General features: G+C 39.0%; 1 protein-coding gene and 1 long non-coding RNA gene across 4 annotated transcripts in view; one reads left to right on the top strand and one right to left on the bottom strand.

Annotated features, from left to right (window-relative positions):
• SMIM19 (small integral membrane protein 19) overlaps positions 1–5,778 on the top strand; it is a 17,149-nt gene extending 11,371 nt beyond the window's left edge. For 2 of the 3 annotated variants that reach the window (XR_008616110.1, XR_008616111.1), the window contains exons 4-5: positions 1,137–3,183; positions 5,702–5,778. Coding sequence is in view for 1 of the 3 variants with exons in the window: in XM_007127114.4 (XP_007127176.1) it covers positions 1,137–1,201 (65 nt within the window). In the remaining 2 variants the exon portion in view is untranslated. Of the gene's footprint in view, positions 1–1,136; positions 3,333–5,701 lie in introns of those variants that run through there. The other variant, XM_007127114.4, reaches the window with a different exon arrangement.
• Positions 5,779–6,489: 711 nt separating this feature from the next.
• Positions 6,490–14,412, bottom strand: LOC102975145 (uncharacterized). The gene is made up of 4 exons (XR_449195.2): positions 14,371–14,412; positions 13,655–13,751; positions 11,096–11,206; positions 6,490–9,315 (listed from the first exon to the last, which is right to left on the bottom strand). It is a non-coding gene; the product is annotated as an uncharacterized lncRNA (long non-coding RNA).
• Positions 14,413–14,643: the final 231 nt, after the last annotated feature.

Here is a 14,643-nt window from a genome sequence, read left to right as displayed (position 1 = left end):
AAAGAATCTGCCTGCCAATGCAGGGTACACGGGTTCGAGCCCTGGTCCGGGAAGATCCCACGTGCCGCGGAGCAACTAAGCCCGTGCGCCACAACTACTGAGCCTGCACTCTAGAGCCTGTGAGCCACAACTACTGAGCCCGCGTGCCACAACTTCTGAAGCCGTGCACCTGGAGCCCAAGCTCTGCAACAAGAGAAGCCACCGCAGTGAAAAGGCCGTGCATTGCAACAAAGAGTAGCCTCCACTCGCCGCAACTAGAGAAAGCCCACGCCCAGCAACTAAGACCCAACAACGAAGACCCAATGCAGCCATAAATAAATAAATCAATTTATTTGAAAAATAAAGAGTCCCATCACATTGCATCATTCTTAGTGCTGATGGCATGTCTAGTCCTGACTTAGTCTGGAGGTTCAAGAGGAAATAGAAAACAAAATTCTTTTCCTTAAAGAGGACTCCCAAAATTGTAAAGCTTTCGGCCACAATAATCTGGATCCTCCCTGAGTATATATACAAATAGTATTTCTTCCTTGGCTGGTAAAAACTTAATGAAGAGACTGAAAGTTTGAAAGCCAAGCAGTGAATGACATTTGCAAAGACTTTAGCCCTGCACTCTCTGTAGTTTCAGTTTAAGACCTTCAATAAATATTTCTCAGAAGCAAAAAAAGAACACAGAATTGCAAGTCTGTTTTTTCTTTAGTTTATATTAATGACAATGTTCAGTAAATCTCTTAGGCTTGTCATTTAAAATATAGTCAAATTCCTTATGATGTGGACAAAAGCATTATTATTAACTTATCTTGAGGTGGAGATGGGGAATAAGAAAGGACATTACAAAATGTTAATTTAAGTTTAGTAGCTTAATTAGTGTTTACTCTATATTTCAATGCTCTGACTAATCCTGATGTACAAAACAATAATAATAAACATCCGAAAATGGATATCAGCACTGCTGAGAAATTAGAGGATCGTGAAGTATAATAAATTTCCTCTAATGAATAAAAAATTGTTTAATTCTAAGCTAATTCTTTATTGAGAATCATGACTGTGATTTAATGATGTGAGCTCATAATTATTTTGCGATTTTATTAATCGTATCTCCTTTTTTCTTGCTTATTGTTTTGTTTGTTTTTTAATAGCCAGAAAGTATGATTATCAGCAGCCACAGAGCCAAGCTGACAGTGTACAGCTCTCATTGGAATGAAATCTCAGAAAATGAGCAGCAGAAATGATCGTTGTTCAAGAGTGCAGTCTCCTCACGCTGCTAAATCATGGGCAGCATTTTTTAAAACTTCTGTCTCCATAAAATCATTTTATTTGTGACTTTTCCCCAATTTTTTGGTGTGTTTTGTTTCACTTTTTTTTTTTTTTGGCGGTACACGGGCCTCTCACTGTTGCGGCCTCTCCCGTTGCGGAGCGCAGCCTCCGGACGCGCAGGCTCAGCGGCCATGGCTCACGGGCCCAGCCGCTCCGCGGCACGTGGGATCTTCCCGGACCGGGGCACGAACCCGCGTCCCCCGCATCGGCAGGCGGACTCCCAACCACTGCGCCACCAGGGAAGCCCTGTTTCACTTTTTTAAACCTCATCTCCAAATCATTTGTTCCACAAATTAGAAATTCCTCAAAAGGCCTGAACACAGAGAGTCTGCACGTACCTAGGAAGACAGACTCTCACCAGCGACGGTGACTTTACCTTGTGAAGACTTTGATCCCTTGAGGATACAATCAGGAAATAAAAACACATCTTTGGAAGAAAGAGTCTGGAGCTGATGCCACTTTGGAACTTTTTTGCCAACTTAAAAAAAAAAATCTAATCATTGGAATAACTTCCTCTTCGACTGTGTTCTGGGATAAATATAATAGGGATAACGGACTAACGTGTGTTCTTATGGCTGGTGTTACCTCTAACCGAATTAACCGTTTTTGCTCCTTCAGAATTTGCACAGTAAACTGTCTTTTCTGCGTTGTGAAATTGTGATGCGCACCCCCTGCTAACTGTAGAAGTTTTCTGTGACGAGTTTGTTTCCCTCAATTGTATTCCCAGGAGTTTCTTCCACCAGAAGAGTCTTCTTTCGGCCATGCTGGGGCTACGCTGCGGAATACTTGGGCACCTCTGACTGGTGTCAGCGGCTTGCTTTTGGGTCATGTGACCATCAGTCTTTAATGTAACTTATGGTTTCATAGGCTTTTTTAGCATAATAAGCTTCCCTGCAGACTCTCATATCTTGTACCATTTTTGTACTGTACATTGAAATGTTTTCGCCCAGTTTTTCCTATTTATTTAAATAAAAGCCGGTTGGAGATAGTGGCAGGGAAGTTCAACTGTCCATGTAACTGTCCATAAATTCGTTTTTGAATCAAAACTATAATTTTAAGAGTTAGAGTTAATATTTCAAGCATTATTGCCTTTCCTTTATAATTATGAAGTAAAGAATATAAATCTTAAATGAAAAGGTTTAGACCAAATAAAATCATTTCAGGGAAATGGCATTTACTTTTAAAATTTAAATGTTTCAAGTATATATATATTGTACAAGGTGAATTGTTGGCCAAATGGAATAATTCTTTCTTAACTCACAGATGAGTTTGAACGCACCGCCTGTATGTAGAATGAATACTCGGACTGAAGGATTGTAAACAGTTACAGTTATGACCTGGGGATAGCAGAGCAGCAAGGGGACGATCTTCTTAAACTTCGCTTTGCTGTCATGTAATCAGGAGCGGGAGCGGTTTACCTGCTGTCCCTGATGGGTGGCACAAACCTGGACAAATTACGAAAACTGGCTGTCTCAGCTGATTTGTACAGTGTACCTAAATAAATAGCAATCACAACGAAATGGACTGCGATGGTTTCTTATTTGCATCCACTAGACAGGGACAGTCACGACTAAAACCTCACAGATCATTTGGTGAGAGTGGAACTCTGGCACGTGAGAGAGGAAGATTCCTCCTCCTTTCTTCTCTAAAGCCCTCTGATGGGAGTCACGCCTCCGCCAGCAGGATCAACAGCAAGTCTGCCTTTGAAGTTTCTTCTCTGCTTCCACAGCTGAGCTGGGAAAGCGGGGGATGCCCTGCAGCCACACTTCAAAGGGACACCAGTTGATTGTCCTGCTTCTGCCCCTGAATCCACCAAGGGTTCGATGGAACTATTTTCTTTGGAAGAAAAAAGGCATGACTAATAAACAGGTCAGTAACACTTGTGTTCTCTGTTTCCTCATTTCTCTCCTTTACTGCATCAGATGCTCCGCGGTGAGCACGGAGGGGCAGCCTCCCTGGGTGTGCAGCTGGGCCCAGCCCGCTGCTCCGAGGGGCACAGATGCTTGCTAATGACCCCACACCGTTTCAGGTGGAACTCCTGATAGGATTCATCAGAAAACGAGACGCAGAGTTTAGGGTGAAATTGCTGTAATGTCGGAAATATATTTAAGTATTGAGTAAAAATAAGAGAGAAAATGGTAATCAAAATAATTTCAGATATTAAGAATAAATGTATCTTAGTACTATATATAAAATAATCAACAAATTTCATATATCACTTATATGTGGAATCTAAAAAAATGATACAAGTGAACTTATTTACAAAACAAACTTACGGTTACCAAAGGGGAAAAGGGGTGGGGGAAGGATAAGTTAGGAGTTTGGGTTTAACATATACACACTACTATATATGAAATAGATAACCAACAAGGACCTACTGTATCGCACAGGGAACTCTACTCAATATTCTGTAATAACTTATATGGGAAAAGAATCTGAAAAAGAATGGATATATGTATATGTAAAACTGAACCGCTTTGCTGTACACCTGAAACTAATACAACATTGTAAATCAACTATACTCCAATATAAAATAAAAATTTTTTAAAAAGAATAAATGTATCTTAGAAAATATAATTAAAGAGAGAAGGGGGCTTCCCTGATGGCACAGTGATTAAGAATCCGCCCGCCAACGCAGGGGACACGGGTTCGAGCCCTGGTCCGGAAAGATCCCACATGGTGCGGAGCAACTAAGCCCATGCGCCACAACTACCGACCCTGCGTTCTAGAGCCCGTGAGCCACAACTACTGAAGCCCACGCACCTAGAGCCTGTGCTCTGCAACAAGAGAAGCCACCGCAATGAGAAGCCCACGCATCACCACGAAGAGTAGGCCCCACTCACCACAACTCGAGAAAGCCCGCGCACAGCAAGAAGACCCAACACAGCCAACCAATCAATCAATCAATCAATTTTTTAATAAAAGAGAAGGGACCAAAGCATGTTACAGGGAGCCAGGTGATTCGTTCAACACACAGTTACGGAGGACAAACTCTGTGCTAGCCATATGTCATCCTCTATAGGCTATTTGATTCTAATGACAGAATAGGAATAGGTGCCGGAGAACCGGAAGTAAAAAGACACCTGGCTTATATCCAACCCATATGCAAAATAGTGAGGCTCATAGAAGAGGGACTGGAGTTTAGTGTTAAACTGTTTCCCACTTGACACCCTAATAAATCCAGAGCCAGACTCACACAAAACTACAAAGCAAGAAACATTTCCCACCTGTCTTTTTGTCCCTCTTCAGCCTCCTTTCAGTCTCTTTGGGCGAGACAGGTCTTGACTGAGGACTTAAGAGTGGGGATGAGGAAGTAAGCCAAGAACTAAGGAGGTGGAAGAACATGGAAACTTCCAGCAGCAAGTCATCTTTCTTCTATCCTGGACCTCTCGCCCCAAAATAAAAGAGTGACCTTTAGCACTGGAGTCTATGCTGACCTTTATTTTATTTAGATATAGTGAAAAGCTAAAGCCATTTATGCAGCATTCCACACCCGAGGTAGGAAGGTGATAAGTCAAAGGGGAAGCCAATCGCTGTCTGGGGTTATTGGTAGCCGTTCAGCACCAGATTTGATAACTGAAGGACCACTGTGCTGTTCACGTCTTTTATTTTTGATGTTTCTAGTTCCAAAGTTTCTTCTTTTCCAAATCAAGAAATGACAGAGGTCTCACTGTTACAAGAGAGTGGCTCCATCCCAGGGATTTGTATGAAAAAAATATTTTGACAAATTGCAAGCTAGCTGAAGAAAGTTGGGGCTTTTTAACTGCAACCAATATTGATGTTATTAAACTCAACTGCAAATGCCTTTGGCCTCAAAAATCTGAAAAAAAAATGCACCACATAAATGTAAAGTATTTATGACATAACAAGTTAATGTATGTTTATTATATTCATTTTGGGGGAAGGGATTGCAAGTGTCTCTCAATAACATTTAATCTTGAGGTTTTAAAAAAAGGCCCATTTGACTACAAGCTAATATAAATCTTATATCTGAAATGCTTTCTAGTGCCCAGTACTAGAACAGTAACTAGCCCAAAGTAAATACTTGGTAGGTAGTTGCTGAAATAATTAATTTACTGGCAACAATTTACAGAATTGATGTTTATTTTTTATATTATTTATTTATTTATTTCTGGCTGTGTTGGGTCTTCATTGCTGCATGCGGGCTTTCTCTAGTTGCTCAGTAGTTGTGACGCACGGGCTTAGTTGCTCTGCGGCATGTGGGATCTTCCCAGACCAGGGCTCGAACCCGTGTCCCCTGCATCGGCAGGCAGATTCTTAACCACTGTGCCACCAGAGAAGTCTCTTTTTTATATTTTTAAAAAGTGTTTGTAGGTTCTGTTTCTGGTAATGGAGGAATAATTGTGTCAGACTAACTCTCTTACAGATGATGAGTTCCGAACAAAACATAAAAACAACTGTCTGAAGGAAACCATAAGCAGACAAACCAGGAAGAAGATGACGCTTGAAAGAAGGAACGGCACTGGCTGAGATTTGTGTTTATATGGGTTTTTTGCCTGAAGGTATTTCTTAGTCCACCAGTTGAGAATAGCTAGAACTCAAGGAAAAAGCTACAGTGAAATTGGTTTGAGGAACAGGGCAGTGTGTAGAGCTTCTAGACTGAAAAGTGAGGGGGAACATCACAGAAAGAAGTGAATCCCAGAAGGGGGCACCCCAAAATATATATGTAAATTCTGCCAAGTCCTTGGCTGATCCCTGAATTACGAATCTACATGAGAGACCCTAAGGAGACTGGCAGAAAAGAAACAGCTGCAAGGCTGAAAGAGCGAAGCAGGGTATTCAGCTGTTGCCTACCATTGGAGATACAATTTGAATCCTGCCAAATTAATTACCTGCTAGAACAAAACTCAACACTTTTCAGAGGAAGATAAAAGAATCTACAGTCTCTAACACTGTATCATCCACAATGACCAACATACAATCAAAAATTACAGGAATTAGAAGAGCAGGAAAATGTGATCCACAGTCAAGAGAAGAAATGGGACAACATGGTCCATCAAGAGAAAGAACAGTCAATGTAAACTGACTCCAAGATGACCCAGATGTTGAATTATCAGACAAGGACTTCAAAGTAACTGTTACAAATATGTTTAGATAAATGAAATACTTTCAAGTAAATGATAATTGAAAGGCTTTATCATCAGCAGATCTGCTGTAAAAGAAATACTAAAGGAAGTTCTCTGGGGAAAAAAAAAGAGAAGTGATAGCAGCTGGAAACTCAAATCTAAGCAAAGTCTAGGCATAATGAATGACCAGTTGGGGAAAGACAATGTTGGAGCAAGTAAGGGCTCTTATCAAGTGGGAATAAAGAGTATATAGGACTTTTTGTACTATTTTAACCTTTCTGTAAGCTTGAAATTCCTTTTTTAAGTTATAGAAAAAGTATTTGTCAGTCAATTTCTTAGTCAACCAGAATCTATTTTTTGTATCACACCAATCATTGGCCAAACTGAAAAACAGGCAGTGTGTCTGAAGGTGTCTTGGACAACCTTATGCTTCTTTTGTCTCTACTTCTTCACACAGTTTCCAATATCCTTCTGTCTATCAAAATCCATTCCAAGAAAGAATCTAAACACACTTCCACAAAAGTATAAATGACTGATAAAACAGGGCGTTTGTTCTGTATTTTAACAGAGAGAGCCTTCAGCTGGAAAGGAATGAAGTTTTCAGACATTACAGAGAAGTTTAATTTTTAGGCATAAGAGAGCCTTTATGGCCTCTGAAATCATTATGTAAGCAATTAACTAAACTCCACCTATTCATTTGGCTACCACATCCAGTTCTGTCCTTCTCCATCATCTTAGTTCAAACTCTAGCAATCAGAATGTCACCTCTTCCCCACCAAAACAATTAAATGCATTGGAATCCCTAAATAAAGAGAGTGATTCTACAGTTTTGTATCTGTTAAAACAGTCAACTCTGTCTCATCCCAGTGAGGTAGGAAGAGAGATGAGCTTTTGGTTACCATTTTACAAATGAGGAAAAGAGAACAACGGGATTGACTCGTCCAGTCCTGAACTTCTGCAATACTGAGAAATGTAAAGATTAAATGGGAAGAAATGTCTCCGGGGCAAACGGAGAGAGGTACGAAGGCAGGTATATAAAAAGGCAGTTTCTGACAAACATATAGTTTGCTGTCAAGTTTTTTTCTTTATCCACGACAGTGGATACTTTAAAAATTCTAGGTGTTTAACAAATAATCACTTAATTAAATCATCCAAGAAGGCAGCCAGGCCTATGGAATAAAGCTGTCTTAATAGTTTTCTATTTTTTCCCAGTGCAAGAGAGTAATAGTGTTTCTACCATCCTTGCAGTCTTTGCTAGAAGTCCTGTATACTTTGTGACAGTGATTAAACTCCAACAACATAGTTTATTTTATTTTGTTTTTTTAGTGGCTTACAATAACAAACATTTATTTTCTCACAGTTGAAGAATTTGAGAACAGGGTCTCTGGGTGGCTCAGGGTCTCTCGAGGTAGCAGTGAGTATGTCAGCCTTCAGGTGGGGTCACCTTCAGCCGAAGGCTGGAAGGGCTGCTTCCAAGGTGGCTCCCTCCCATGCTGATGGCAGGAGACCTCACTTCTTCACCATTGTGAGCTGTATCATGTTAATACCCTCCCAAAAGCAAAAAAAAAAAAAAAAAAAAAAAAAAAAAAAAAGGATGGATTTATTTTCCTTAAAATATCCCAGAGCACAGTAAGTATACTATATATTTTTAAGGTGTTACAATTTTAAATATATATATAATTATTCTTCAAAAACATTGGTAGTTAAATCTCAGTTCGTCGTACCGATGAAAATGGTCGCATGGAAAGTCAAAAAAAGCAAACAATCCCAAACCATTAACGTTTTTTGTGTGTGTGGTTACACATTTGCCTTTCCAAATTTGTTTTGCTACACCAGTATTTTAATTGGTTTGTGATTTCTTAAACTCATTCACCCTAACAGTAAAGGCCAGCAAATGCAAAGCTCTTTGAATTCCAAAGGGAACAAAGCTGGCCTGGGGCTGTGAAGAGATTGCAGGTAATCTACAGATTCTCCAGTTGGTTTCAGGAAATCTTTAGTGGACCAATTCCGTCCTTTGAAAGAGTAGTCATGGTGCAGGTTTTTACAAATTAATTTCTTTGTTGTTACATTGAGGTTTAGTAGATTACCACAGCATCACATTTTGAATTTACTTAAGTCACCATCTCCCACAATTTATAATTGTTAAGCAAAATCTAATGGATCTAGAGATTATCATACTAAGTGAAGTAAGTCAGGCTAAGACAAATATATGATGTCACTTATATGTGGAATCTAAAAAAATGATATAAATGAACTTATTTGCAAAAGAGTAACAGACTCACAAACATAGAAAACAAACATGGTTACCAAAGGGGAAGTGGGGGAGGGATAAATTAGTAGGTTGGGATTAACATAGACACACAACAGTACTATGTATGAAATAGATAATCAACAAGGACCTACTGTATAGCACAGGGAACTCTACTCAATATTCTGTAATATCCTATATGGGAAAAGAATCTGAAAAAAGAATGGATATATGTATATGTATAACTGAATCACTTTGCTGTACACCTGAAAATAGCACAACATTGTAAATCAACTCTGCTCCAATATAAAATAAAAATTTTTAAAAATCTAATGACATTACTGTCTTATATATCAGCAAAATATCAATCAATAAAGCATTGTTGATTGGAAACCAGCTAAGGCTGAGGAAATATGTCAACAGTCCAGAACACAGGAAGGGACATTGGCCTGGCTAATTTCAAACAAAATTCAAGCACCTGTTTTGAGCTATCAAGGCCTTTATCAGCAAATCTTTTTGGGAAAGGGGTTGCTCCCTTTCTTCCTTGAGACTTTTGATCATCAGAGTTAGTTTTCTCTTTTCATCTTCAAGACCCGTGATGTTTTCTGCAGACGACTGGAGATTGGGTTTTAGAAATGCCAGTTCCAAAGGCAGATTTTCATTTATCTACAGATGATGAGTGAAGCAAAGTGGTTGGAAAAGTGGTTACTTACTCAAAATTTGCTTATTTAGTTGCATTGTAATTTACTTACGGTTCTGGATGTTTTTGGCTACTTCTTAGGTGCCTTACTTAATAGCCTGTGGCCTGTTGCCATCGTGAAATAGAATTAATAACAACTCTTAGTTATGCTAACTTAATGTTTGTGAAATATATGCTTTGTTTGTTGGTTAAAAGGAAAAAAGATGCCGGCAAATCAAGTATGCTTCAAAAGAGTTACAAGATTTTTAAAAACACTAGTCCTTAATTACTGTTGTGGAGAACTTTGAGCTGGATGTATTAACCATAAACTTACTGTTCTGCTAGCTGACAGCTTTGACTGACGCTTAACGTTTGCTTTTTCAAGCTATTTGAGGGTAAATTTAGCTTGAAACAGTTCTGCATAGAGGGAAGCCACTTCATGGTCCAAACAATCCATTTCCTTTTGAACGCTATTATAACTTGTGATTTTTGGCCAATCAGAAGGATCTAGTTCATCTTTCTCCTAAGAATTTAAAATATAATTTGAATTTGATTTAGTTTGTATCAAGCCACATTTAATACAATCAAAGACAATTCTTCATTTCTGTATGTTTCAGGACAATTTTGAAAGCACCAAGATAGATACAAAATGAACTAGGTAATGGTTTAGTTAATAGAACACAGAATTTGAAACCTGAGTTCCAGCCTATTTCTATCTGTGTGGTATGTATTTGAATTTGAGCGTAGCTCACTAACTTCACCAGGCCTCAATCTGTTCCCCTGTTGAATGGAAATAAAACTGCCTCTACCCCAGGGATGTTCACATCCTAACTGATATACCACCTGATCCCCTGGGAAGGCAATGGAATGATCCTTGGTGATGTTCAATATTTTTTACTGTGTAATCAATGTCTATATTTAAGAGCTCGAAAGAGCAGAATCAGACAAGGATGGAGTCCCTAAAGCCTGGCCACTACAGCATGTATCCATCAGCTTTCTCTGCAGTCCCAGGAAAAGCAGCCAGCTCATGAAAACTCAGGAATCGAGCATCAAACAAAACTGCCACATGTGAACACACAGCTAGGTATCTCACAACATCTAAAACCCTTTGGTCTCTGTGTCACCCTTCAAATAACGAAAATATCTCCATTTTTTCCAGATGGAAATATGGGCACAGAGAAATCAGGGGAGAGGCCCAATGTTAGAAACCAGAATTATGTTGTCTCTTGAGATCCTTGTCACTCTGTGCTTCTTATGATTCTCATAGAAACAGAATGGTTTGGAGGGGAATAAATTAGCACACCTAATTTATCAATCTTATTCAACTCCCTTGGAGAGCAAAGAAAAGTCAAGCAAATTGCAGCAAGTTTTCCTTACAGTATTTTTAGAGTATCATTCCCAAATACTCAAATATAGAGGATTCTTTCCTTTTCTTTGTATTCGTTTGATTACTCCATAGTTTATAAATCACATGTCTGTTTTGTACACTTTGTACCAGACAAGTCTGGGCATGCAAAGCTTGTAGCCAGTTCACAAAAGCCACTTAACATATTTGTTTGTCATTTAAGTTATGACTTTGAAAACAAAAGAAGACAAGGGCTTTCACAGTGACAGGCAGGTTTACATAAGCTGCTGCACAAACTAAATTCGAAATAACTCTAGTTCATAGTGAAAACGTTATTCTTTCATTGCCACTCTGTCATAACACTCTGATATTTTTTAAAATATCCACAGTAATTAATAAGTATGACACAAAACTTTCCCTACCTCTTCTCCTGTGTATCCTTTTTGTAAGTCACAGAAACTGCAGCCACCAAGGCTTTCTACTGACGATTGGATGAAGTCTTGCTTTTCCTCCAAAGCACTTATCCTGACATGCTGTAAATCAGGAAAAGAGCCAAGAGACATAGGCTTAGGAGCACATATAGGATGTGGGGTTGGTTCATTTGCTTCTTTCTAGTATCTCTTTCTGCTATAGTTTCAGTTCAGTTACTCAAGAATATGCAAGTTAAAAAAAGTAGAAGACTCCTACAGTGCAGGTACCATCAGTGACCCAGTGAGCACAGAGTCAGTAGGTGTGTGTGGCAGATGTGCATCCGAGGGGCTAGCAGTGTGAGCTGTGGCCCGAGAAAGACCTGATTTCCATCCCAGCTCTTCTTCTACCGGCTTCGCTCTGTGTCCTTACGTATAAAATGGAGATAATAACTCCCACCTCAGAGAACTATTTTCAGGGTTGAATGAAATTCCCAATGTTAACTGCTCAGCATAGTGTCTGACAATATGTGTTCCGTAAGAATTGTTGTATACTCGCTTTGAGCCAGCCTATTTATTTTATGCTAAAAATAAAGTAAAGCGTTGCTAGGATGAATCAAGAAAAAAGACCATTCTCAGGAGTGAAATATTTGTATGATATAATTTTTAAAATAATGGAGTTTCTTACTTTCAGTAACATACAGTAACAGAACATGCATAGAGTATGGCAAACCTGTTTAATGAACAAATAAGAACCAGTTAGAATTATCATAGCAGGATATCATGGAAAGGGGGTTAGATCTGCTTGATTTCAATTCTACCTTTATTCCTTGAGCAAATTTCTTTATCTTTGATCTTTAGCTTCATTGTTTGTTAAATAAACCCCTGGAAGGGGTATAGTGAGGATAAGATATTAAAACAAAATATATGTCTGTCCATCGGTCTAGGATAATATATTAAAGCTATATACATATCTATCCATCTATCTGCCTATCTATCTAGAGAGATAGAGAGACCACACAATAAACTGTATAGAGTAGTGATTATTCCAATATTGTGATAAATTTTTTTACTGCAAGTAAGATTTTTTAATTAAGTGCTAAAAATTAATATGATATATGTAAACATTCTCTTTGCAAAATTATTTGCATAATTGCTTACCTAATCCTTTTGTCATTTGTATAATTAAAACTTAACCTGAAGGGAGCTGTGACTGTGACGGACACATGGGGTGGGGGGAGCGAGCTTCTATTTCTTGACCTGAGTGGTAATAACAAGGGTGTATCTGCCTTATCATTACTAATTAAGCTATACATTTGTTTAGTGTGGGTTTTGGTGTCTGTGTTGTATTATACAATAACATTTTTTTAAATAAAAAATTCACTCAGTACAATAGCCAAGACATGTAAGTAACCTAAGTGTCCATCAACAGAGGAATAAAGAAGATATATATATGTATATGTGTATATATATATATATTTTTCATTCCCCCAATGGAATATTACTCAGCCATAAAAAAGAATGAAATAATGCCATTTGCAGCAACATCAATGGACCTAGAGATGATCATACTAAGAGAAGTATAAAGACAAGTGACAGAGAAAGGCAAGTATCATATGATATCGCTTATCTGTGGAATCTAAAAAGATGATCCAAATGAATGTATTTACAAAACAGAAACAGACTCACAGACAGAAAACAATCTTATGTCACCAAAGGGGGTGGGGGGAAGAGCTAAATTAGGAGTTGGGGATTAACATATACACACTACTATATATAAAATAGATAGACAACAAGGACTGACTGTATAGCACAGGGAACTAAATTCAATACCTTGTAATAACCTATAATGGAAAAGAATACACATATATACATATATATCACTTTGCTGTACACCTGAAACTAACAAAACATTGTAAATGGGGCTTCCCTGGTGACGCAGTGGTTAAGAATCTGCCTGCCAGTGCAGGGGAACACGGGTTCGAGCCCTGGTCCGGGAAGATCCCACATGCCGCGGAGCAACTAAACCCATGTGCCACAACTACTGAGCCTGCGTTCTAGAGCCCGCGAGCCACAACTACTGAAGCCCATGCGCCTAAAGCCTGTGGTCCGCAACAAGAGAAGCTGCCGCAATGAGATACCCACGCGCTGCAACGAAGAGTAGCCCCCACTCGCCGCAACTACAGAAAGCCCACGCAGCAACGAAGACCCAATGCAGCCAAAAATAAATAAAATAAATACATTTATTAAAAAAAAACAAAAAACATTGTAAATCAACTATATTTCAATTAAAAAAAGTTTTAAAATTCACTCAGCCTGGGAAATCCCTGGTGGTCCAATGGTTAAGACTCTGTGATTTCACTTCCGAGGGCGCGGGTTCAATCCCTGGTTGGGGAACTAAGACTCCACAAGCCTCAAGTCATGGCCAAAAAAAAAAAAAACATTCACTCAACCTAGTTACCGTATGAACTACTACAAACGTGAAATCAAAGAAGACTGATTCAGGTTTAATTACGTTTTAAAAACATACAAATCGAATTAACACACAAATAAATGAGTGATATTGATTCCTACCTTTTTATTGGGTCCTTCCATCAACACACCAAATTGCTATCTGAGTTTTCCACTTTCATGTGAAAAATTTTGGATGCAATAAGCATGGTGTGCCCAACTAAAGAACAAAAAGTGTAGCCAGTTAAAAAGAGATCAGTGGAAGACAAGTTGAATGTGAGTTTACTTTTGTATGGCTATTAGAATAAAAAGATGCCTTACCACTCTCTCACTTCGGGTGGATAGGGAGGGTGGGAGGGAGACGCAAGAGGGAGGAGATATGGGGATATATGTATACGTATAGCTGATTCACTTTGTTATACGGCAGAAACTAACCATTGTAAAGCAATTATACTTCAATAAAGATATTTTTTTTAAAAAGATGCCTTAGCCATAATATTGAGTAAGCTACTATTACCTCTAATCAAAATGTGAAAGTTGCAATTATTCTGTTACTAAGTAGAAAACATGTGACTAGGTGTCTTTGGGATACTTACTGGAGCTTTCTCCAGGTAAAGGAATAGAGAGGTACCTTATGACCAAAGCTTCATGAGGGATGAGAAGCAGAGAACCTGGCAAGAACTAAGGAAAACCTGATCTCCCTCCCTTGGCCCCTTGGACTTTTGCTCTCTTCTCCCTGCAGACAACCTCCCCTCCTTGAAGAGCAGCACACATGCCCCGAAGGGCTGCCCTGCTTCAAGATCTCTTGGGGCCAGCATCTGATGCTGTCTTTTACTCACTCTGTCTGAGTTCCAATTCCAAGTAACTGTGGACAAAAGAGACCATGGGAGCGGAAGGTTCTCTGCTAATGCATTGTAGGGGCGAGAGGAAATGACTTACTGGAATTCCACATAGATAACGACACGGCCGCTACCATGGGTCATTTATTCATTCCACCAACATGGAACTGCCATGAGTCAGAATGCACTGGGGATTCAGAGATGAACAACACTCAGTCCTTAGCCTTGAGGAGGTCAGACTTCAGAAAGCAAAACAGAACATCACAAAAAATT

This window comes from Physeter macrocephalus, chromosome 20 (assembly GCF_002837175.3).
Source record: "Physeter macrocephalus isolate SW-GA chromosome 20, ASM283717v5, whole genome shotgun sequence".
Lineage (NCBI taxonomy): Eukaryota > Metazoa > Chordata > Mammalia > Artiodactyla > Physeteridae > Physeter > Physeter macrocephalus.
The sequence above is the reverse complement of the archived record's forward strand: the minus strand, read 5'-3'. Positions and strand labels throughout refer to the sequence as shown.